This window comes from Candoia aspera, chromosome 2 (assembly GCF_035149785.1).
Source record: "Candoia aspera isolate rCanAsp1 chromosome 2, rCanAsp1.hap2, whole genome shotgun sequence".
In the NCBI taxonomy this organism is placed as follows: domain Eukaryota; kingdom Metazoa; phylum Chordata; class Lepidosauria; order Squamata; family Boidae; genus Candoia; species Candoia aspera.
In genome coordinates, this window is record NC_086154.1 from 16,073,899 (window position 1) to 16,099,597 (window position 25,699).

A 25,699-nucleotide genomic window follows, 5' to 3' on the forward strand; every position below is an offset into this window, starting at 1 on the left:
TTCTTACCAACAGCAGAAGATTCACTGAAAAAGCCTTCACCACGGAATATATTCTGAAACTATTACTTCATTCTTTTCATCATTAGGTGTTCCTTGGTATTGAGATGGGGCTGAAATACAATTATGTAGCACTTGGGAAGGAAGATGCAACCCACTAGCCCAGCACTGGAAGTCAAGATGGAGAAGACCTGCACGGCTACCATGTATTTGCCCCTGGTGCTCAAGTAGCTTGGCACGAAGGACACCCAAACACTGCAGAAGACCAACATACTGAAGGTGATCAGCTTGGCTTCATTGAAACCTCCTGGCAATTCTCTGGCTAGGAATGCCACAGTGAAACAGATGGCTGCCAGAATGCCCATATAGGCAAGAGCACTATAAAACATAGTGACAGACCCTTCGTTACATTGCAGTACAATCTGTCCAACCTGGGAATCGGTGTCAAGTTCTGGGAAGGGAGGAGAAATTCCAATCCAAGCCAAGCAGATGCCACACTGAATAATGGACCCAGAGAATACAATGGCCATTGCCAGATTCTTCCCCAGCCACTTCTTAATCCTGTTTCCTGGCTTTGTAGTCATGAATGCCAACACCACAGTCAGAGTTTTCGCCAGCATAGCAGAGACAGCGACAGAAAAGATGATGCTAAAGGCAGTTTGGCGCAGAAGGCAAGTCACCTTCTGAGGAAGGCCAATGAAGAGGAAGGAAGACAAGAAGGAAAGCAGGAGGGAGACAAGGATGGTGTAGGTGAGTTTTCGGTTGTTGGCTTTTACCAATGGTGTGTCTAGGTATTTAATGAAGATTCCCAAAAGAAGAATTGTAGTTAGACTTAAGCACAGGGCGAAGAGACTCAGAGTGATTCCCAGAGGTTCTTCATAGGCTAGGAAGACCATAATCTTGGGGATGCATTGATCTCTGCCATTGTTTGGATATTGAGCTTTAGAGCACTCATAACAATCATCTGTATCTGAAAAACACAATATATTTAGCAACTTCACCTCCTGATATTTTTCCACCATAATTGACATTTTCTCCTTTATTCTGCCTTTTACTGCAATTTCTTAAAGAGCATCAAAAATCTAGAATGGGAATCTCACAGAAGAAGCCATACCTAGAGATTGAAATCGGCTGAGCAAATACTAATGCATCTGACTGCAGAGGACACTTCCATCTCATTGGCATTTCCACCCCTCATCGCTCACCCAGCAGGGTAAAGTTAATTACTATTGTTTTATGCCAACTGATGTCAAAATACTGGGAGCATGCAGAGAACATCTTGTGTCTATCAATAGGATAGTGCAAAAACTGTCCTTCTGTCAGTGCCCTGGCCAAAGTTGCTACAAGTCCTGGCAAAACAAAATCTTTCATCCCACTCCATTAAAGGAAATTGAAGCATATTCAATCCAGGTTTTCAGTATATGTTGTATGCATTTCTCTGTGAATTTGCAGAACACAAACAAAATAGCCTTCTGAACATTTGACCTTACTGGAAGCTTCTGACCATAAATCTCCCAATCCTGTGAGGTTTTTAATAATCTCTTAGAGCTGTGAAGGTGAAATAATAGTATGTTGCTGCAATGGCTGGAGTACAGAAGAGGAGGAGGAGGTATGCTTTAGACCAGAGTTTCCCATACTATGAGGTGTACCTCCCTTGAGGAGGTGCAAACAGAGTCCGGGGAGGTGTGAAGAACCTTTTAGTTACGTAGTTACAATAAATCCACCTTTCCCAAAGTTTCATTTGTATTGTTTTCATTGTGCCTTTCTGTTCATGTTGGTGTTTGGATTTTTGGGGAAGGTGCATACATGAAGATTACACTACAGGGAGGTGGGATGGCAAAAAGATTAGGAAACCCTGCTTTAGATAGTGCCTATAAGATGGATGGACTCAGGTACAATAGCAATGAGTGCACCGTTGGAAGATCTGAAAAACCAGCTTGGGGACAAATAGTTGTGGAGAAAATCTATCCACTGTATGTGGTTGCTAGGAGCCAAAAACAACCTGATGGCACATAATAGAGATAGATGATAGATAGATAGATAGATAGATAGATAGATAGATAGATAGATAGATAGATAGATAGATAGAACAAACAGGAACAGGGCCCCCTCTGATAGACTTTATGGTGGGCAGCACTTCTGAAGGAACCACCAGCCAAGTAGCTGTACATGTGCCTGCTTATAGAAATAGCTGGGCAAAACAGCCACACCAAGCTTTCCAAAGAGATGCAAGCATTTTTATCTTCTCTTGTGCCCATGTGCCACAGTGCTTTTTTCAAATGCTTTACACAGTCCCAGTTCTCTTCTGAACTAATACCAGTCATAAAAACACCAGCCCCACAGCTGCTTCTTTTGAAATTAAAATGATACACCCTATTTATTTAAATATTTGTTTGTTTGTTTGTTTGTTTGTTTATTTAAATATTTGTTTTATCATAACAGTCAAAGGCCACCACAGATCACAGTGGAGAAAAGATGGTCTAGCTGGTCTAGGACCTCTGGTAGCACCAGGAGAAAGATTCTAACTGGGGCTTCCTTGGAGCTTTCCTTTTTAAAGCATGCATTGGGCCCTGCATGGGATCAGAAGAGCTCCATATGAACATTTAAAGTTAGGGTACAAACTCTGGATTTGAATGTGCGAATATGACTATACTTGGTGTAAGACCAACAGAAAAAACTTCTCAGTGAATCTGCCTTTGGTCACCCAACGCTTGCCATGTTTTCAGAGCAACCTACCTGTTTGGGTAGAAATTGTCCCTTCTCTGCATGGGGCACAATCATGGCAGCACACCTGGCGTCCTTCGGGGATCACCTTGTGGTATCCCGGTTGGCAGCGTTCGGTACAGACAGAACGAGGCCTTGTCTGAAGAGCATCAAGGAAACAGGAGTGCTTGAGGATCTGTGCTCTATCTGTGCAAATAAGCTTGGAGGGTTCCATATCAGCAATCCCCAGCTGACTTGCCACACAGCCTAGGGGTTATGACACATGAAGGCCAACACACTGGAAAGCCCCACAGTGAGGAATGCAGTACTGGACCCTTCTGTGCTAAAGGGGACCAACTGTTGTTACTTAAAAGAATATCAAGAATCTGTTTTGGGGTAGAGGGACAATGAATGGGTCTATGGCCCCTCACTTCATACGTTCAAGGGCACTGGGTTGCTTATTTCTTAATACTGTTAGTCTGACTGAATCACGATTTTGTATTTGGCTCCATCTCTCTGACTTCTGGGTTTTTAACTAAAAGAATCAGTGTACAGGTAGTCCTCGCTTACCAACTGCCTCATGCAGCGACCGTTCGAAATTATGATAGTGCTAAAAAATAACTTTGCGACCAATCCTTGCATTTATGACCGTTGCAGGGTCCCGCAGTCATGTGATTGCAGTTCACATGCTTCACAACCAGTTTGCGACAAGCAGAGTTAAAACAGAAGATGGAAGTAAAATCATAAGTTGCGGTCATGTGATTTTTCACTTAGTGATTGTGTCGCTTTGCTTAACAACCTAAGGGGAAGTGAGATTGTAAGCCATCACAGTCATGTGATTTTCTGCTTGGCAACCATGTCGCTTAGTGACCGCATTGCCAGTCCCAATTGTGGTCACTAAGCGAGGACTACCTGTATATCCTACAAGCCTTCTAGGTCTCTTCTAGATATCTAGGGTTTCACTGTTGACCCACAATGTTTGGCTTACTATTTTCTGTGTCTCTTTCTGGCCATCCAATGGTTGTCCAGATTTTAGAGCTCTATATACAAACTTCAACACTGAATACAAACTTCAACACTGACACACCTGGAGGCCGTAGTAGGCTTGCTCAGAGGGCATGAGACAGGCCACGTGACACACAGCTCTCTTCCCCAACCCTTACTGCTGCCTTCAAGTAGTGGTTGTCTGAGGCAGCCACTTCCCCATGTCTATTGCGAGGTCTGGCCCTGTGAAATAGATTCTGATCCAGGAAAGCTTATGCTATTTATCTCTTAAATTTCAAGCTGTTGCAAAATATTTCTTCCATATCTTCTCAGTAACAAAGGAACTTTCCTACATTTCGCTATGCCTAATCAAGGTATTTTGTGTGAAGTATGTGTTAAGATTCCTTGGAAGAAGAGCAATGACAAATCTCGATAAAATAGTTAAGAGCAGAGACATCACACTGACAAGAAAGATCTGCATAATTAAAGCAATGGTGTTCCCTGTAGTAACGTATGGCTGACAGAGCTGGACCATAAGGAAGGCTGAGAGAAGGAAGATCGATGCTTTTGAACTGTGGTGTTGGAGGAAAATTCTGAGAGTGCCTTGGACTGCACGAAGATCAAACCAGTCCATCCTCCAGGAAATAAAGCCAGACTGCTCACTTGAGGGAATGATATTAAAGGCAAAACTGAAATACCTTGGCCACATCATGAGAAGACAGGACACCCTGGAGAAGATGCTGATGCTAGGGAGAGTGGAGGGCAAAAGGAAGAGGGGCCGACCAAGGGCAAGGTGGATGGATGATACCCTAGAGGTGACAGACTCATCCCTGGGGGAGCTGGGGGTGGTGACGACCAACAGGGAGCTCTGGCGTGGGCTGGTCCATGAAGTCACGGAGAGTCGGAAGCGACTGAACGAATAAACAACAATGTGTTAAGATTGGTTATAATCATCCAATATTACTTTACTCCTAAAGGGTTACACCTGGGAGCAGGGGTGCAACTAGGGGGGCAACTGGGGCATGTGCCCCGGGCGCTGTGCTGGGGGGGGGGCGCCAAATTGGGAGTGGAATCCATGTTTGCCCCAGGTGACACAGATCCTAGCTGGGGCCCTGCCTGGGAGATAGTAGTTGACTAAGGTTTCTTGATGAATTCCACCTGAATTTTAACTCACACCTTTAACTACTACATTGAATGCCTTTGTAAAGCATACGTCCATTTCCCACCTGATTAAAGCAGCTGGGCCACACAATGGCCTCTTCCTGAATGCTCATCACTAGCCCCGAAGAGACCTGGGTCTCTAGTTTTCCCACAGTCTTCCTTACAGCCGACTTGTTAGGAAAGACAACCAAGTTCACAATGTCATAGTTGGCCACGAACTCCCCATCTTCATCAAAAAATACCTCATCTGCGATGATAGTGTTAAAGTGGACAGTTTTCAAAAAAGGGTGAAGCTGGAATGAGAAAGGTAATACAACAAAAAAAAACGGTCAGGTAAATCAGTTTGATACTGTCTGGAAAATTATCTGTGTTAATTTTCTCTGGAACGTGGGGCCCTCACAGAAACCAAGTCCTTATAAGAATCTGTAAGACAAAGCTATAAAAAAGACAAAGAGCAACTTCTCTAAAGCTTAAGAAACTAAGGATATAATACTGTATTATACAGAGAGACAGATTAGAGAGAGAGAGATGATAGATAGATAGATAGATAGATAGATAGATAGATAGATAGATAGATAGATAGATAGATATAGATATAGATAGATGAGAGAGATGATAGATAGATAGATAGATAGATAGATAGATAGATATAGATAGATGAGAGAGATGATAGATAGATGATAGATAGATAGATAGATAGATAGATAGATAGATAGATAGATAGATAAGAGAGATGATAGATAGATAGATAGATAGATAGATAGATAGATAGATAGATAAAAGAGATGATAGATAGATGATAGATAGATAGATAGATAGATAGATAGATAGATAGATAGATATAGATAGATGAGAGAGATGATAGATAGATAGATGATAGATAGATAGATAGATAGATAGATAGATAGATAGATAGATAGATAGATAAGAGAGATGATAGATAGATAGATAGATAGATAGATAGATAGATAGAAGGATAGATAGATAAGAGAGGATAGATAGATGAGAGAGATGATAGATAGATAGATGATAGATAGATAGATAGATAGATAGATAGATAGATAAGAGAGATGATAGATAGATAGATGATAGATAGATAGATAGATAGATAGATAGATAAGAGAAGATAGATAGATAGATAGATAGATAGATAGATAGATAGATGATAGATAGATAGATAGATAGATAAGAGAGATGATAGATAGATAGATGAGAGAGATGATAGATAGATAGATGATAGATAGATAGATAGATAGATAGATAGATAGATAGATAAGAGAGGATAGATAGATAGATGATAGAGATGATAGATAGACAGACAGACAAACAGACAGATAGATAATGTTAGACACAACAGACAGTTAAATCTTCAGTTTGTTTCTTATAATGTACATTGTAATGTGTTAGTAGTTGCCCTTTCGTTAGGTTTATCCTTTATGAACTCCTGCTTGCTGTTTTCATAATAGTCTTCTCAGGCGTCCTTCTCACATTGTCTATTTCAGTGCTGACGGTTATGCGCCTTCTGACATTACAGGCTTAGCAGAGCTGGGTTTCTCCATATCAGAGTATCTGAAATAGTTCCTATTATTTATTTATTCATTTTCCAAATTTGTATAGCCACCCATCTCACAAACAAGTGACTCTGGGTAGCGTTCAAAGAGCAAAAAACTATCAATAAGTCCATAAAAATATATAAAAACCAAGTAAAACAAAGAATAAAAGATGAAGGGATGTTGCAAATAAGGGAGCCACCTCACTAGTTCACCCACCCCCTGGGGTCCCCAGGCCTGCTGGCATAACTAGGTCTTGAGGGACCTCGGAAGCTCAACAGGGACAAGGCCAACTTCACCTCAGGGGGGAGAAGATTCCACAATGCAGGGGCCACAGCAGAAAAGGCCCGCCACCCAGGGCCTGCCAAATGTAGCTCCCAAGGTGGCAGAACCCATAACATGCCCTCTCTGCTGGATCTGGTAGGACGGGCAGATGAAATTGGGGAGAGGCGGTCCCTCAAATAACCGGGTCCCATGCCATGAAGCTATTACCAGTTAAAGAGTTCGGCTCCCCCTTAAGAATGCCAGATGCTGAATTAAATTTTCCACATTGCACCAGTGAGTAATCCCCCTGAATTTGCAGAAGTGTCTATATGCCAAGAAGTGTCACCAGGGTAGAACCTCGGGGTTCTTTAGCCCACAAGGCTTCCTGCTTTCACACCACATGTTGGTCTGATGTTGTGGGGAACCAAACAGGAAATGGATTTCAGCATGGCATCAGTGGTGGAGGATAGTGCAATGAAAATGACAACCCAGTGTGTGGGCTGCTGCAAAACAAGAAAAAATCATGCTGAGGAATAATTATTCAGAAACAGGCTGGAAGTAAAACTATTAATATCACTAGCCCTTGTACAAGTATCACTGTACCTCAGGAAAGATTACAAAAGGTACAGAAAGGAGAGCCAGCCACACAAATGATCAGGTTGATCTATTTACACTTCCTGTGGACAACTCTGCTGCCTGTCCTCCTGGATTCTAGTATTATGAGTGAGGGAAGAGAACATTTTCCCACCCATTCTTTTCACAACCCACCATTGCTTACTTTTATGCACCTCTCACACGCCCCTGCTAATAACCTTTTCTCTTAAGCTAAACAGCTTTTAAAGATTGCAACCTGTCCTTCGCAGCCAGAGTCATAGCAACAACTTGCATCCATTTTGGAGAGGGTGCTGTCAGCCCTCCCAGGCTGACCAGACAGGAAACGCAACCAGTTCAGCTAATTCTACTTTATCGTAAGGCTACATTGAAAGAATCTTGCAAGTCTGAAAGTACAGATCTCCCGCCCTCCCTATTTACCGCTTGAGTAATCAGGGCGGGCCCTTCCTAAGTTTCTTTCTGTGGCCATTACTCTGTTGCGGGCTCCGTTCTCTTTTATCTGAACGTTCCCTAGCTCAGGGCCACAACTAGGGGGGGCAAGCGGGGCATGTGGCCTGGGTGAGGCGCTGGGGGGGTGCCAAAATGAGCCCTGGGGGGTGCCAAAATGGGCACAGAATCCATGTTTGCCCTGGGTGACACAGACCCTAGTTGTGGGCCTGCCCTAGGTGGCATCTCTTCCCCCCATCTTCCAAGGTCATCCTCACATTCCATCACAGGTGCAGAAGAACCAGTATGGTATACAGTAGTGGGATAGGCACAGGAAGACTCAAGTTCTACTTCCCCCTAAGCCATGGACCTTCTCTGGGGGACTTTGGGCTAGTCCTTCTCTCTCAGTCCAAGACCCAGTGTGGTCTACTGGTGAAGGTTCTGGACTAAGAATGGGGAGACTCAGGTTCTAGTCCCCCCTCAGCCACAGAAACTCCCTCCCAGGAGTTAACCAGGTCTAGTCCCTCCTCTCAGCCCAGGAGCCATTGTGGGGTAGCGGTGAAGGTGCTGGACGAGAGGTGGAGAAACCCAGGTTCTAGCTGCTCTCAAATCTCACTGCAGGACTTCGGGCCAGTCCATCTCTACCTCACAGGTTATTATGGGGAAAAACAGGTCTTGCACTGTTCCTAGATGCAAGCCCATACACAATAAAAATACTAATACTGTTGGGTCTATAGTGAACCAATATCAGCAGATGAGGCAGGAGAGCTCATAAGCTCCTCTCCCTATCTATCCCTTTCATTAACATTCAATAAATAGCAAAGTAAGGATGAACAGGGACGCGGTGGCGCTGCGGGTTAAACCGCTGAGCTGTCGATCGGAAGGTCGGCGGTTCGAAACCACGCGGCGGGGTGAGCTCCCGTTGTTAATCCCAGCTCCTGCTCACCTAGCAGTTCGAAAACATGCAAATGTGAGTAGATCAATAGGTACCGCTTCGGCCGGAAGGTAACGGCGTTCCGTGTAGTCATGCTGGCCACATGACCCGGAAGTGTCTATGACAATGCCAGCTCCAGGGCTTAGAAACGGAGATGAGCACCACCCCCTAGAGTCGGACTCGACTGGACTTTACATCAAGGGAAACCTTTACCTTTACCTAAGGATGAATAATTTGCCATTCTTTCAAATGGCTGCCTAAAGCGGCTGCCATACTCTTCCTGGGCATAAGGCTAGCCCTGTTTTCGTCTTGAGGAAGTTATTCTGGCTTTATTTTCTGTACCTTCTCCATGGTATCTTTGATGAAGTTTAATAAACCAAAGATACTGCTCCAAATATGGACATATTTTATAAGCACATTCTGATAGAGCAGTTCTATTTTCAGTACCTTTCCTAATGACTCCAGCATGAGGTTGTCTTGTCTACAACAATGGGACGTTCTGTAGACGTTTCATTACAGGGTCTCCCAGCCACCCAGAATCACTTTTCTGGTCAGTAAATATCAGCTCAGACATACTGGATATTGTTCAGATGTTTCCCCATGGTTAACTGAATGACGGTTTTACACAGCTTTGTTTGTTTGTTTATTCCTCCTGCAATCACAGAAGATTCATGTTGGCTCATAATACTACAGTAAATAAAACACAATAATCAAACAAACAAAATCTTACAAGGGCATCAAACAGTTTCTGAGTTTGCATGACCCACTAAGCCATAACCTAACCCCACAGGCTGGACTCACCCAACATTCAGCGCTAAAATGTGATTGGCTGATGTGTGGCTTTAGTGTGTGATATGAACATGGTTACTGAGAGGTTGTGGGGAAGGTCTTCTGTACATGGTTGCATGGATCACATTGAAAAAAAGGTTGACTTTTCAATTACTTTTCTTTTGTATGACACATTAAGAAATATACATTGATGCCACCCTGTGTCCTGGCTCACAACCTGGTTTAAGTAGTTCCCACTCATAGGTATCAGCTACTAACTGATGCAGAAAAAAATGATGAACCATGGCATTACAACACAAACCTTGTCCATTCATATATGTCTCCCACATTCAGTGAAGCTCAATTTAACTGATGAAACTTCTCTTTTCTCGCAACTGCCAGGAGGCTAGATAGGGATGTGCAAGTCACAGGATTTGCACCATGATGCCACAACTCATGTTTCATCATGTCTCTCCTCCCCCACAGAAGTCTATGATACCTCTTCCATAGCAGAACAAGTCTTGGGAAACATTCTTAGACCTGGTCATTTGTCTAGTCCAATGCTCTCCATTTCAGCCTTTCCCAGTCTCCAGGTATACAAGCACTACAACACTTCAAATACTCAACAAATGGTGATGCCTCACTGGCATTCTGGAATTTATGATCAGCAGCGCAGGAGGGCAACCGAGTCTGTATGGGACTGCTCTCCAGGCCCAGCAGATGAGGAAGGGTTGTTCCAATCACCTGCTTGTTTAAAAAAGGAATATACAGGGACCAAGTCTGGTGCTTCCTGCATGCAAAACACATGTTTTCCCTAACAGTGAACTCCAGACTTCCCAACTAGGCAGGAAGCAAATGGCAGGCTGAAGAAATTCCCAGAGCTGGAGTGAAATAAAATGATTCCTGAAAAGAAAGGGTATCCAGCATGCAAGATTCACTTCAGTTGTAATTTAAGTGGAGCTCACCCTTACCTGCCATGGTTGTAGAAGGTTTGGAAGATCCACCGTGTCTTCTCCTGGAATGACTATATGGCTAGATAAGGATGTGAAGATAATCTGGAGGGCATGTGCCACAGCATACACTGCAAGATAGATATTGTAGCTCTCAGGAGATATTCCTTTCTCGTGCCAAGCTGGGGCAAGGCCTGCCAAGTTTCTTCTCACAAGGCCCCTTTTCCATGTCTTCCTTGAGAATCTATAGTTGGAATCACAGAAGTCAAATATTTCTGACCAATTGGATTCAAGGGAATATTCATCTTCAATCAAAATAAGTTCATGGAATTTGGATCTTTGGTTTGTCTGGATGACGAAGGTTAATGCTCCATGGAAAGGTTTGATGTCCCAGTATCCAAAAGTTGTGCTTAAGGTGAAACCCCACAAAGCTGTGGAGATCCAAACATTCCCCAGAGGGGCTTGGTTGCCCTCTTCAATGTTGCGCAACATATGGGGCAACAGAAGCATTGAGTCAGGATCCCCATAATAAATGAGCACGTTGCCTGTCCAGTGTGTAAGGAGAGCAACAAAACGTAAGGCATCCTCATATAAATGATCAATCTTTTCAATATGAATTTGTGGAATCTTGAACGTGAAGGCTACACAGATTCCACTCCCAAAGACCATTGTCTCAATGGTCCTCATAAACCAATCTCCGCCATCATGTTTGGGGGCAATGAGTCCAATCCAAGTCCACTGAAAATGCAGGAGCAGCTTAATGATCCCCATGTACTGTGGGGTTTCCTTTGGGCTCATCCAGTAAGAGGAAGGGAATTGATTTTTATCATTCAGAATGTGGTTAACAAAGCCATAAGTGAGCTAGTGAGGAAAGGAATCAATGCTTAGTGTTGAAAATAGCATTCAGACTTTTTTTTTTAAATCTAAAATGGTTTTAGCTTCTCTGTGAAATCTGATCAAGAGCTATCTATGAATCTCCCTGGATTCATTCAGCTTTACTGAGAAGAAAGTAGATGTCTAGCTTAATTGTGGGATCCTTATTCCAGGAAAAAATCCTATAAGGACCATTGAACCAACTCTTCCAAGCAGATCTGTATCAGCTTTTACTACAAGAATATAATTAACAGAAATGAATGCGTACGTTGTTCTTCAGTATATTTTTTTCATTGCTGTTCATTTTTTTTATTTCTAAAATATATTAGTTGTCTCGTAGCAGCAGCTCCAGGATAATAAATATCAGTATACTGAGTGTCTGAGTATCCCACAAAAAGATAATGAAGCCCATCTGTCTGCCATTTTTCGGAATGCTTAAAATGTTTTTCAAAAATCCATATTAAATTGCTGTAGATTTACAATAATTTGCAAACAATTTGCACACCAAGTCATGTTTAGAATTGGAAAAGTACCAAAAGGCAATCTTACATACAAGCCTCAATTGCTTATTATTGCTTATCTGAAATTTTAAAATTCGAATTGCTCTGCATTTTGGTTTACTGGTCTGGATTGCGTTTTTAATTCTGCTAAATTTATTATATCTCATATGTGTTTTATATAAAAACAACAAACATTTTTCCTAAGATATGCATTTTCGTATATGGTTACTTTGACAAATGATCTTCTGTAATCAAATATTTTTGCATATTTCCCCCTAGTCCACACATTCTATGTATGTACGTGTTTATTGAAATATTTAAGTTTGTAAACCATATCTCCAAAAAAAAAAAAAGTTAACATTTGAAGCACACCCCAGTTTGTGTACAGTTTCAGGACATGCAGAATACAAAAACTGAGCACAAATACATTTCTCCCTCTTCCATATTTCTGATATTGCTTTAAAATATATTTATATCAGTTAAGTTGCATGCAAGATGTTTGTGGAAGCTGCTAGTCTGAAAATATGTAATCAGTAGTACCCAAAGAAAGTTTAGAGAAACATTCTGAAGCCAAATCCATAGAGTAACAATTATTTTCCCACCATCATCCTTAAAAAGAACAATGTATGAGACTTCCGCCCCTTGTTCCTTATGGGGTGAAATTCTGTAGGTGTAAGGGGGGTCTTCAGAATTCCATTCTATACGGGCTTTCTTCTTCTGGCAGAAATCCAGAGCCACCAGCCAAATTCTGTGAGTTCATACTTTTATATACAACAACTTACTAACTAACTAACTAACAGGAAAGGAGCTGACACACTCTACAGTGTCCACACAATGTTGGTTTTCAAATTTTGCAGAGTTTGTGCAGGTGGTCCACTGAAATGTGGACTCTCTGGGGCAGCCTTTCTCAACTTCTTAACCTGGAGGAACCCTTGAAATATTTTTTTCCAGGCATTGGGGAATCCTTGCACGTTCAGGCTCAAATATAGACCAGAAGTTACTAAAAAGTAGAAGTAACTAAAAATAAAGAATGAAACTTATCTCTTTAATGTGAGGTTGCCTGAATTTGAAATAGTTTTTAAAATAAATTGTGACCTCCCAGGGAGCCCCTAGTGACCTCTCTCAGAACCTGAGGGCTCTATGGAACCCTGGTTGAGAAACCCTGTCTGGGGGCTCAGTCTACCTGCTTCCTAGGACTATTCATACCTGGGGGATCTTGTAAATGCTTAACATGGTTGCCATCTGAAAGAAGGTTTCAAAGTCCCCTCCTTGGATCACAGCCAGGAGGCTGTCTTCCCTTCCACACTTGAAATTAGGGACCATCCAATGGCCAGGAGAAAGTAAATCTATGGTGGCTTCATAGGTTATCCTTGTGCTGAAACAATTTTCATAGATATTGAAGCCAAGACTAATATTGGGCAACAGCAGAGGGTTTTGATTGATCTCCTCTATGGCCATTAAGATGGCAAAGATATGCTGGAAGTTCCTTTCCACTAACCTAGAATAAAAATTAAACAGGAAATCAGCCAATTTAAATGCTATTTCTTAAGCTTGCTCTTTCAGCTAAAAAGATCACTGTCCTGAAAATTTTCCTGAATGTACTCCTTCAACGGCTATTAAATGGTACATTTGCATCCGAGATAAGGGAGCTCCAAGATGCCTGAAGAGGAGGACACACGAGGTGGTAGCTTTTTAAAATATCAGCATCCCTGAAATCTCAGTGAAAAGCAAAGTGTGGACAGCCACTTTCCAAGAATAAGTGTCAAAAAGCAGGATTGCATGTGGAAATAAGGGCCATTAGCTGATTGATGAAATGCTATCAAGTTGGTGTCAACTCTCAGTGATCACAAACCTTATACTTTAGCCATTAGATTATACTTCACTAATATCCCCATGTGAACCTTTGCATTTTCTCTTTCTACTTTGTAACATCTCTCATATTTCAAAGCATTTTTTTCTCCAAAACTGGGTATCTACGAGTATACTGCCACTGGAAAAAATAACCGAGGTTGCTGCAAGCAGGAGCTAAATTGGAGAAGACAAGGTGAAAGCTGACTTACGGGAAGAAGTCTCGGGAAGGGTCAGATCTGAAAATATGTGTTGGATACACAGTTGTCCTCATGGGTATGACTCCAGCAATGAGGTAGTCTCCCAGTTGGTAATAGTTATAAGAATACATTCGTAGTCTTGACTGACCTGGTTTTTTAGTGGTTGCTGCCCCAAAAGGCAGATAAAGCAGTAATAGCAGAACCATCATTTCTTAAAAATATATTGACTTCGCAGAAAGCTTACTTTTAGTACTCAAGAACACATTTCAGATCTTTAGACTGACTGACCCTACCCAACTCCTAATTTATGGGAATCCAAAGCCTGAATCATAGTAGCCATGGGTATAATTATCTACAACTCTTTTTCTGGATTTGGTCAAGAAATTATTAGTGATTCTGAGTGCCATCACCATCATCATCTAAAGGGACACCTGAGAACCTTCAAAGATCTTGGCGCTAGGGACAAATAACAACAGTGGCAATTACAGTGATTTTGATAATTACAGTAGAAATGTTATCGTCCCCAAAAGTTGCACACATGCTCAGCAGCTGTACGCAGGCATGCACAGCAGGAGAAAATATGTTTGCCAAAGTCCACCTGAGTCCTATCGTACTTTGTTATGGAACATTGGAGGGATTGTGAACTTTGACAAAAACTTTGTTAGAAAACATCTCCAATGGAAGCTTGCCACATCCACCTTGTTGCCCATTCTTCTCCTCACTCTCTTCTTCCAGCATAGGTTTTTGTCACACAGAAAGAAAAGATCAGAAAAAGATATGGCTCCTCTGTTGCTGGGGTCCTCATCATGCCTGCCTTCCTTTGTCCTTGGAAACCACAGCCTGTACTTTGCCAGCTCAGTTTCTTCTGCCTCTTTCACAGCCTTTAATTTAATGTTAGCATCATAAAAGTAAACCCTCTAGGGCAATGTTTCTCGGCCTGGACAACTTTAAGATGTGTGGACTTCAACTCCCAATATCCCCCAGCCAGCAATTCTGGGAGTTGAAGTCCCCACATCTTAAAGTTGCCCAGGTTGAGAAACACTGGTCTACAGGAAGGATCTAAACAGGATGATGGGGAGTGTGTATTCTTGCTTCTGTCAGAAAGAAGTCCTCTTTTCTTCCAAAAAGCAGGAGCCATCTACAACAGACGCTGCAAGGACCGTAACAGCCACTATGCAGGACAGACAGGCAGAAGACCAGCAGAGGGCATCCACGAACACCAACCGGCAGTCAGAAGACACGACGAGAACTCCTTGATCTCACAACACACGGACAGACTCAACCATAGTTTTGACTGGGAGCATCCTAGACCAAGCCAAATCACCCCACTCCCTTCTAGCACTGAAGAAATTGCCTAATCTGGCAGCGAAATGTCAGCAAACAACCAAGCTCAGAGAGCACCAAGGACTCCACACATAGCACTTTTCCACATAGCTCTGCTATAAATAGCAAGCAGCCCTGCCTAGAGTTTCACTTCCTAAATGCTGGTTCAATCCCTGAGCTATGAAACCTATTTTGGGGGGAAAGCTTTTCCAAGCCATTGAAACCGATTTAAAACCCTAGAACAGCAAGATCTCAGATGGGGGAACACACCAGCCTTCCCCAGTCTGACATCCTCCAAATGTGTGTAACCCCAATTCCTTCTGTGCCTGCTGGTTGAGGAAGGATGGGAATTTTAGTCCAGCACAAGTCATACAATCCAAAGCTCCTGATTTCACAGATGGACCATGTGCCCAGTGTTCTCCTGGAAAAATTAAAAAACCAAACAAAGACCAACACTCCCCCAAAAGTTACTTTGGGAAAAGTGAGGAATTTGGTATCAGTGTCACTAATTTTTTTAAGGTGGCTAGTCCCTCAGAGCAATCCAGAGAAACCTGGATTCTACTGGGCTTTAAAAAAATATTGAGTTTTATGAAAACATTGCATTTGGCAACAGTTAATAACTAACTCAGATGCACATTATGATTTATTAGGAGAAAGGTTACTAAAAAGAAGAACAAGAAGTGAGAGAGAGAAAAAAGGAGAAGTTAAAAAGCTAAAAACAAAACAGGACTCCCAAATTTCCCAATTCTAAAATGTGAAGTCCAACAGTTCATGAATCCAAAACATGAAACTAGCATGTCAAGATGTTGCTACTTTTCTTCATTATAAAAGCCTTAATTATGTATCATTACAATTCAGATTTAAATACTGTGTTACACTAGACCATATGGAAACTGAATCCTATTGTCTGGTCTTGCCTCTCCACCAGAACAAAGCTAATTCAAAAGCTAAGTGAGCTGACTAATTTCACTGAACCAGCATTTAAAATCTAATACACAAACATCTTTCCAGAAGTACACAATCACTGTCTTCACAACAGTCCAGGTACAATTTTTCCCAGTTCTCCCTAAACTGATATATTCCCATTTTGGTTCCTATTGGGATGATGGCACAAGGTCACTTTTGACCCAGGATAGGCGATTGCCTCTTAGTTCCCATGAATAAACGGCATGCTGCAGTAGCTTTCACATGGTAACATTGGAAGAACATTGGCCTATTTCTTTCTGCAGACTCTTCAACAGTCCCCATGCCCCACCAGTCTCTTCCCTCCACGTCAGCTCTACAAGGTAGGCCAGACTAAGAAATCAGTGCCATATAGGCCAGGACTACTTTTACTGGAACAGCTACAGAAACAGAATCTTGCCTGTGTGAATGTGCTTCTCCTTCCCTCACTTTATCTGTGTGTGAACTAGGGAGGGGCTTGTCAGAGATGTTTTCTTGGATTACTTTCTTGGCCTGGGCACAAGCCTCTCTTATCTGACCCCTCCCATGGCAGCAGCTCTTCTCCTGTCCTTCAAGGCTGTTCCCGATGTTCTCTACACTCCACCACTTCTACTTCCCAGCCCTCCTGGCTCACGACACTGGACAAAACATCCTATTTCAGCTGACGGGGATTTACACTGCTGTTGCCCTCCTTTCCCTTTTCATAGTTTTCAGATTGTGAAACAAGTGGCTGGGGATGAGCTGTGTTTGACTCAGACTTGCTGCAGAGGGGGAGGAAAACAAGGATCTCAGTCTACCATATGATGCTGGGCTTTTATTAGAATAAGAAAAGAAGGTGATCTATGCAGTCTTAAGACCACTTTGCTGAGCAACCAAAATTGTCCCAACTGTGGTCGTTAAGTGAGGACTACCTGTATAGTTTGTGGCGGGAGCAGTGGCTTAGTTTCCCATTTTGTTAATTTAAATAAACTTTTTTCAAAAAGATGAGATGGGCAGGTTGATAGGCATCAATTGGATGGATTGGCATTTACCATTTCTATTCTTAGCATTTACTCCTGCCCTTCTGCCAGCATTCATATGCCTGGAGATCCAATCCAAACTCTTCACTGTTGGATCCATTAAGGAGGCCTGGCTTTTAGTTGCTGCATGATCTTAAAAAGGCTTCCCCAACCTGGCTCCTTCCAGGTGAACGGCACAAGGACTTTGTCTCCCTAGATCCAGGTCATGCTGCCTGTGAATGACTGAAGCTGGAATTCAGCTCATCTGGAAGGTGCCAGAGAAGTAAACAATGGCACAACCTCATTGGAATGCAAGTTGATTTTTGTCAGTGTGTGTTCCCTTCTAGGCTGGACTTCATCTCTAAATGTTTATAAGGGCACAGGAATTTATTGGGGGACAATAAATTGGCCTGAATGTAAACTCAGCTCAGGCCACATCTCCACTTGTCCCTGATCACAGCACAAACAACCCTGACAACTGCTTTGCTCCATCTCAATGAGGTTGCTGACCTTTCATCCCCTGCCCACACGTGAGACAGACTTAAGTCATTCTAAGCTGTACCAGTGTTAAAATAATAATTCCCCCTTTATTCCAACAGCATCTGATGACAACTGCAAGGTGTGTAAAATCTATTACACTTTGCCACTCATTATGTCAGAGGCCAAGTCAGGTGATCAGTAGTGGATGGGATCAGAGCAGCACGTGCTGGTCATTTCAGGCTAATACAGAGAAGATGTTGTGAAGGTGTCTCTGAAAGGGGAGGTGATGTGGTGGATTTCAGTAATGCTGCTGTTCTCAGGAAGGAGGGAGCACATTCCAAGGAGGAGGGCAAGATAAAAGGAGACACCAGAATTGGAATGTGGGAGGACTAAGAGGTTCGGAATAGCCCCGCCCTACAGCCTTCCCAGGTTATTTTCCCTTGGGTTGGGTAGAGTAGCTTTAGTCTGGCAAGATTCTGTCTGTACAGCTTTAGCAAATAAAGACCTGAAGTTTGGCTGGATTGATTTTCTGAAGTTCTTGGGCTGGGCCTGACAGATTCCTTCTCCCCTCCAACCCTGGTTCAAACTTGTCCGTTGCTAATGTACACAGCACTGTTGTGCCAGGCAACAGTCAGAATTGCGCAATAGCACTAAACTGCTCAGCCAGCAGTAGCGTGTTGTTGTTTATTCATTTAGTCACTTCCGACTCTCTGTGACTTCATGGACCAGCCCACGCCAGAGCTTCCTGTCAGTCGTCAACACCCCCAGCTCCCCCAGGGACGAGTCCATCACCTCTAGAATATCACCCATCCACCTTGCCCTTGGTCGGCCCCTCTTCCTTTTGCCCTCCACTCTCCCTAGCATCAGCATCTTCTCCAGGGTGTCCCGTCTTCTCATGATGTGGCCAAAGTATTTCAGTTTTGCCTTTAATATCATTCCCTCAAGTGAGCAGTCTGGCTTTACTTCCTGGAGGATGGACTGGTTTGATCTTCTGGCAGTCCAAGGCACTCTCACGATTTTCCTCCAACACCACAGTTCAAAAGCATCGATCTTCCTTCTCTCAGCCTTCCTTATGGTCCAGCTCTCGCATAAGGCCATTTAACTCTTTGGCCCTTACCAGCTTAGGTCACTGCTGAAGTAGTATAACAGTAGACTGGCAGGACCAAACCCCGCCTCCACTGCTTCCCAAATAGAGCACAGAGGAATATGGAAGCCAGCATTTGTTGCATGCATAAGGAAAGGAAGGGGAAAGGGAAGGACGCCAAGTCCTGCTTATGATTTAGCTGCTTTCCTCACTCCAATCTGTCTTGTTAAAACACTTGATTCAACTCAGGTTACCACAAAATGGTGTGTAAAAGGAGGAGGACAGGAAGGAGCCTGAGATGATAGACAGATTCCTGCAGAAAGACATGTCTCAATCCTGCTGCAATGCTGTAATTAGCAGATTTTTCCCACTGACTGGTGAACAGCAGTGAAGCCAGACCAATCGACCAATCAATTTGCCTATCACACCCTGTCCACACTTAATCAGGACAGCGCCCTTCAGAAGTGAGTCAGAACAACTGAGGCAGGCAGACTAGAGAGCAGCAGCGGGGGCTGCAAATTTCATGCAGCTTTTCACCTGTTCAAGGATGGGTAAATACAGGTAGTCCTCGCTTAACGATCAGAGTTGGGACCGGAATTTTGGTTGCTAAGTGAAGCGACCATTAAGCAAATCCGACCCAATTTTACGACATGGTTTTCATACTCATAAACTTCTGGGCTTAGTTATGAGCTCTGGGAAAAGCTTTTCCTTAATTCTTAGCATTTGGCCAACCTCCTGGGCCTCTATTTTGTGTTTGGCGCCACCTGGTGGAATTCAAAGTTCTTAAAAAAACAGCAGTGTAGATCCTACAAGCCAGCCTATCCCAGTTATCTGAAGAAAAGGGCACATTCAGCCCCTCATATATATAACTTTTAAACATATCAATATCCCCTAAATCTTACCAAAAAGAAAAACGAGAATTTTGGTTTACCACGTGTAGAGGATGGAATTCGCTGCCAAAAGTAGAGGATTCTCTACTGTTGGAGCAGGTGGAAAATTGGGGACTGCTTCCATGAAATATGGGCACTTGAAACATGTTTGATTAATATCTCCACACAAATAGGGTTTTTTTTGTCTTTGCCTGTGATTCAATACAGTAAAAAGTTCCCCCTCTTTCCCTTGACAATTTCTCCCATATTAGAAAACCGTTTCCTTAGACCCTGTTCCACCACCTGAGGCGGAACACAGAAGGCTGACGGCATCAGGCAAGAGCAGAATTGGTTGAAAACCAAGGAAAGCTAACTTATGGGGAAGAAGTCCTGTGCAAGGTCAGATGTGAAAGCATGCATTAGATAAAGCATGCATCCTCGTGGGTATGACTCCAGCAAGGAGATAATCTCCTGATCTGTTAGAGAACATTCACAGTTTTGAGATGTCTTGTCCCTTGATTGCAGCTACCCCACAAAGGCAAATGAGGCAACGGTAGGAAAAAGATCATTTTGTGCAAGAAAGAAAGAAGCAATAGATTCTCCTTCTCTCAAAAGCCCAGTGAAAGCATCAATAGGGAATTCAAGTAAGAAGCTGACTTTGCAATTGGAATGCGCAAACCCAGTTATGGAGACATTTTGGGCTCTCAGGCAGAGTCCTGTCTTCCTCCCAGTTAGGATAAATCCTAACCCTTGACCCTATGCCAGCCCCAAGTTGTAGATCAGACCAAGAAATCAATTCCACATTAATTACTTTGATTAAGATTGGCTATAGTACATAACCTTGCAAGTCTGATTATAGTTTACGCAGTGTTTCTCAACCTTGCCAAGTTTAAGATGGGTGGACTTCAACTCCCAGAATTCCCCACCCAACTTAAACTTGGCAAGGTTGAGAAACACTGGCTTACCTCCTCCCCCTCTTATATTAATGTGTATTAGGGAGGTGTCTGAGGTGTTTTCGTGTTCCTCCTTCATTGTTTGGGCTTAAGCAATGTTTCCCTCCTTGTTGCTCTGGTAACTGTAAGAGCCAGTTTGGTGTAATGGTGAAGGTGCTGGGCTAGAAACCGGGAGACTGAGAGTTCTAGTCCTGCCTTAGGCATGGAAGCCGGCTGGGTGACCCTGGGCCAGTCACTCTCTCTCAGCCCAAGAGCCAATCAGGCGTGGTAGGAGAGTTCTAGTCCCGCCTTAGGCCTGAAAGCCGGCTGGGTGACCCTGGGCCAGTCCCTCTCTCTCAGCCCAAGAGCCAATCAGGTGTGGCATGAGAGTTCTAGTCCCGCCTTAGGCCTGAAAGCCGGCTGGGTGACCCTGGGCCAGTCCCTCTCTCTCAGCCCAAGAGCCAATCAGGTGTGGCATGAGAGTTCTAGTCCCGCCTTAGGCCTGAAAGCCGGCTGGGTGACCCTGGGCCAGTCCCTCTCTCTCAGCCCAAGAGCCAATCAGGTGTGGCATGAGAGTTCTAGTCCCGCCTTAGGCCTGAAAGCCGGCTGGGTGACCCTGGGCCAGTCCCTCTCTCTCAGCCCAAGAGCCAATCAGGTGTGGCATGAGAGTTCTAGTCCCGCCTTAGGCCTGAAAGCCGGCTGGGTGACCCTGGGCCAGTCCCTCTCTCTCAGCCCAAGAGCCAATCAGGTGTGGCATGAGAGTTCTAGTCCCGCCTTAGGCCTGAAAGCCGGCTGGGTGACCTTGGGCCAGTCACTCTCTCTCAGCCCAAGAGCCAATCAGGCGTGGTATGAGAGTTCTAGTCCCGCCTCAGGCATGAAAGCCGACTGGGTGACCCTGGGCCAGTCCCTCTCTCTCAGCCCAAGAGCCAATCAGGCGTGGTATGAGAGTTCTAGTCCCGCCTCAGGCATGAAAGCCGACTGGGTGACCCTGGGCCAGTCCCTCTCTCTCAGCCCAAGAGCCAATCAGGCGTGGTATGAGAGTTCTAGTCCCGCCTTAGGCCTGAAAGCCGGCTGGGTGACCTTGGGCCAGTCCCTCTCTCTCAGCCCAACTCACCTCACAGGGTTGTTGCTGTGGGGAAAATAGGAGGAGGAAGGGGTATTAGGTGTGTTCGCTGCCTTGAGTGATATATATTAAAAAGGTGGGAAAGAAAATAAATAAATAAAAACAGATCTCCCCTCTCTCTGTCAAGGCCATCCTCTTTACTCTCTACACCAGGTTTCTCCAAAGTGGTTAATATTGACCCCCAAGGGTTGGTGTTACTATCCAAGGGGTTGTCATTGTTGTTACTATAATTATTCATAGAACTATTAGTTAAAGTAGTATTTATTAAATTATTTTCATATTATAAATATCTGGGGGTCGATGAACCATCTGAAACTTCATAAAGGGGTTGATGAGCTGTAGAGTTTGGGGACCCCTGCTCTACACCATAATAGTCCAAAATATGTATGTTATATTTCTCTTTCTGCATTTGGTGCACAAAAAGTTATTACCAATCCTGAGTATGATCATCATCATCAAAAATGGTATGTACCTTCTAGGAACTAGAAACAACAGTTCAAATTGCAATAATTTTGATAATTGCAAGGGAGATGTAATCAGCTCCCCAAAGTTAGACACACTTTTGACTGCTGAAGAGCAGGTGTGCTGCAAGACACAACAAGTTTGCAAAAGTCTCCCTCTTGTCTGGCTTCATATCAGCCTTGTTCATATTAACACAACACAAGACTAGTGTTGAGATTGTGGCTAATGGGTGCCTCAAGAAGCGTGACTCAAGATTCTTCCTACGTGTTCATTAAATGCATGGCTATGGGATTGTAAAAGCCTAGATGACTCTTGTGAATGAGGGTAGGACATATATTTTGAAATGGCTAGGTAGATAGGTAACTGATCATACAGATATGACAGAGACATACCCCTTATGTTCTACACAATATTATTATTTTATTCTACAGGTAGTCCTTGCTTAATGACCAAAATTGGGACTGGCAACTCCATTGCTAAGTGACATGGTCATTAAGTGAGACACCACTTGACCCCACCGGACTTACGACATCAGGTCCGCTGCGGTTGTTAAGCGAATCAGCTGTGATCATTAAGTGCAACACCACATGACCACGACTTGTGATTTTACTACTGGCTTCTCCATCACTCTGCTTGTTGGAAGCCAGCTGTGACTCTTATCTGCTGTCATAACTTTTAATGAGGGCGGTCGTTAAGTGAGGGATATCTGTATAGCTGTTAAATTCTGAAAGACAAAGAAAACCTTGAGATGGAGCAGCAGGGGGTGCTGACCCCATAAGAGCTTTAGGTCAGGCAGTAATTTTGCTGTGTCAAGGCCAGAGGAGTCTCCGATCCCACACAGGAACAGCCCCCCTCATACCAGCTCTTGAAGGCCCCCTGCCTGCTCTCCCCGAAGAAGGTGCCTGCTCCCCACCAGCACATTTGTGGCAGGCAGCTCAATTTTCCCACCACTCTTTGAGTCCTGGAAATGTGGCTGTTCTGCAGACCAAGGAAAACTCAGACTTGCCCTTTGCTTCTGCTTCTCCAGCCTTTGTAGCTTTATTGGAGATGCTAGCTGTCCATCAAGCCCTGCCCTGCCCTCCCACCCACCCACCCACCCACTCAGAGCTGTTTGGGCTGTGCTAAGCCTCCATTAGGAATGGCTTGCCATTCAGCAGAGGCTGGGGTAGCTGGGCTCCTAGAGAGCAGTTTTTGTAAAGAAAAGGTTATATTGTTGCAGCAAGCCAGGGCAGGGTTCCGCAATGTAGTCCGTATCGACCCCCAAGCATCAATGGGACTATCCAAGGGGTTAATAAATTGCTGGGGGTGCATAGATGGTCGATAAATGAGGGAGGATTGATTGGAGTCAATTAATCTTTTGGGGTCCCCGTAGAGCTCCATGCCAGTCCCCAGACCTGAAGGCAAGGTGGCTAATGGCAAGACAGGGTTGGATGGTCAGCCACCAGTGAAACAACCTTGCATTGTCTGAGATGATGGTGGTGATGATGATCCATAGTACTATTAGTTAAAGTAGTATTTATTAAATTATTTTCTTATAATAAACGTTTGAAGGTTGATGAACAATCCGAAACTTCATGAAGGGGTTGATCCGCTGAAGAGTTTGAGGACCCCTGAGCTAGGGAAAGGAGACCCTGCAGACGGTGTAGCACTCAATGTGTGACAGGTATTTTATGATGTACCAGCAACATTGGAACGGTGAACACGACGGTAGCACTCAATGTGTGACAGGTGTTTTACGATGTACCAGCAACATTGGAACGGTGAACATGACAGTAGCACTCAATGTGTGACAGGTGTTAATTTATGTGCCCTAAATTTCTCTCTTGCTCTCTGCTTCATGTTTAACAAAGAGGAAGGAGCTTAGCATGCGTTGTGTCCACAAGAAGATTCCCACCCAGTTCAATGAAAGTCCAAGATTGCAATCACACAAAAAATGAGAATCAAAGTAACTTTTACTGATATCTTGCCCATCAGTCTGCAAGGGAAGACATACTATACAATGAAGGCTGCTTGGGCCCAACACATCAGCTGTGGAGCCCTTGGATGAGTCCCAATGACCCATATATCAGAGTAGGACTTCAAGGGTTGATCATACTAAGGGTAGATGACCCCAGACCATGCTTCTTGCATAGAACCACTATTTACAAGACATAATTACCCATAATTACCCAGGAGAGCCAGTTTGGTGTAGTGGTGAAGGCACAAGGCTAGAAACCAGGAGACCGTGAGTTCTAGTTCCACCTGAGGCACAAAGCCAGCTGGGTGACCTTGGGCCAGTCACTTTCTCCCAGCCCTAGGAAGGAGGCAATGGCAAACCACTTCTGAAAAACCTTGCCAAGAATACTGCAGGGACTAGTCTAGGCAGTTGCCAGGAGTCAAAACTGACTTGAAGGCAACCCCCCACCCCCAAATTACCCATCTAACCCCTATTGATTCTATGAAGTCTATTCATTGTTTGGGGCTGAAATGTTGTTATATTTTCTCCCAATCATCCTGGAATCAGGCATTTCCCCCTCTTGATGGTGTTTAGGTTGACTTCCAGGAGAACTTTTTAAAAAAAATAATACAACCAAGATTATTAGATGATTTTTCTGTGGCAATGTCTTCTGAAGAATTTCCTTGCACTATGATTGCCTTTGTTTATCAGTTCATTTATACAATGCATTCTCCACAATTACTTTGTGCTCACAGCAGCTCACAACAAACAGATGGCCCAATATATGATAAAAATAATATGATACAGTAGCAGCAGTTCATCAAGGAATAATTCATTTAAGCCCAGGCCCATATATCCCCCACAAAGCCCACTCCAAAGTTGATGGTGAATTATACAGGTAGTCCTCAGGTTACATCCATTCATTCAGTGACTGTTCAAAATTATGAGGGGGCTGAAAAAATGGACTTACAACTGGTTCTGGCTGTTGCAGCACCCCTCTGTTCACACCATCAAAATTCTGGCATTTGGCAACCAGCCCACATTTAGACCAACCCCCCCATCACACACCCACTCACCCACCCCAGCTGATCCCTGTTGTCTTCTTTGCCTGCCTCCCCTAGGAAGCAGGCAGTGGCAAACCACTTTCAGAACCCTCGCTAAGAAAACTGGAGGAAGGTGTCAGGAAGGGGCCAGGAATCAGCACTGATTCAAAGGGACACACACACACACACACAAGTATCCGACATAATTTGATTTGCTTTTGATTTGTTTTTAATGATTGCATTAAAAAAGAAACAAACTGTTGTCCAAATGTTTACACAAAACAGGTTGTAAAATGCTTGGCCGGGGAAGTTTTTTTTTTCTTCCCCTGATTGCATTAAGATTGCAGTTCTACATAACTGGTGAATCCGGCTGATTTAGCTCCCCCAGCTATTGGGATTTGCTAGAGGGCTATGCAGCAAAAACGGAGGATTCCAGTTCTTTCCTGCTCTCTAGCGGTCGTCCGGATTGTTACCGCCTTGGTTCGGAGCTGCGCTCAAGGTTGTCCTGCAGTAATACTTGCGGCATGCGCGCATGCATGCTTTGGTCCCGCTTTGCATTCAGAATCGAGGCTGGGCCACTCGCTTCGTGCCGGCGATCCCGACAGTGGTATGGTGCCAGAGGGACCAATAGGGGAAAGTGGGGAAAAGGTGAGGATCGCGTGATTCCGCCGGCTCCGCGCCCCGCCTGAAGTTCGAGAGCTGAAGCCATCTAAGGAGGTCAGAGCTCGCCACGTCCG

The 25,699-nt window shown here is 43.9% G+C and overlaps 1 protein-coding gene across 1 annotated transcript; it reads right to left on the minus strand.

Annotated features, from left to right (window-relative positions):
- Positions 1 to 62: 62 nt before the first annotated feature.
- On the minus strand, positions 63 to 13,901 carry LOC134489923 (vomeronasal type-2 receptor 26-like). Its single transcript, XM_063292800.1, has 6 exons — positions 13,783 to 13,901; positions 12,929 to 13,220; positions 10,371 to 11,210; positions 4,911 to 5,138; positions 2,734 to 2,860; positions 63 to 967 (listed from the first exon to the last, which is right to left on the minus strand). The coding sequence occupies exons 1-6, from the start codon at positions 13,899 to 13,901 to the stop codon at positions 63 to 65; spliced, it is 2,511 nt and encodes an 836-aa protein (XP_063148870.1).
- Between the last annotated feature and the right edge of the window lie 11,798 nt (positions 13,902 to 25,699).

Coding starts and splice junctions, on each gene's coding strand:
- LOC134489923 (XM_063292800.1), bottom strand. CDS start 13,901: ATGTATTCTTATAACTATTACCAACTGGGAGACTACCTCATTGCTGGA. Junction 13,221..13,782: donor CCTTCCCGAGACTTCTTCCC/GTAAGTCAGCTT, acceptor TTTTTATTCTAG/GTTAGTGGAAAGGAACTTCC. Junction 2,861..4,910: donor GGCCCAGCTGCTTTAATCAG/GTGGGAAATGGA, acceptor GATGCTCTTCAG/ACAAGGCCTCGTTCTGTCTG.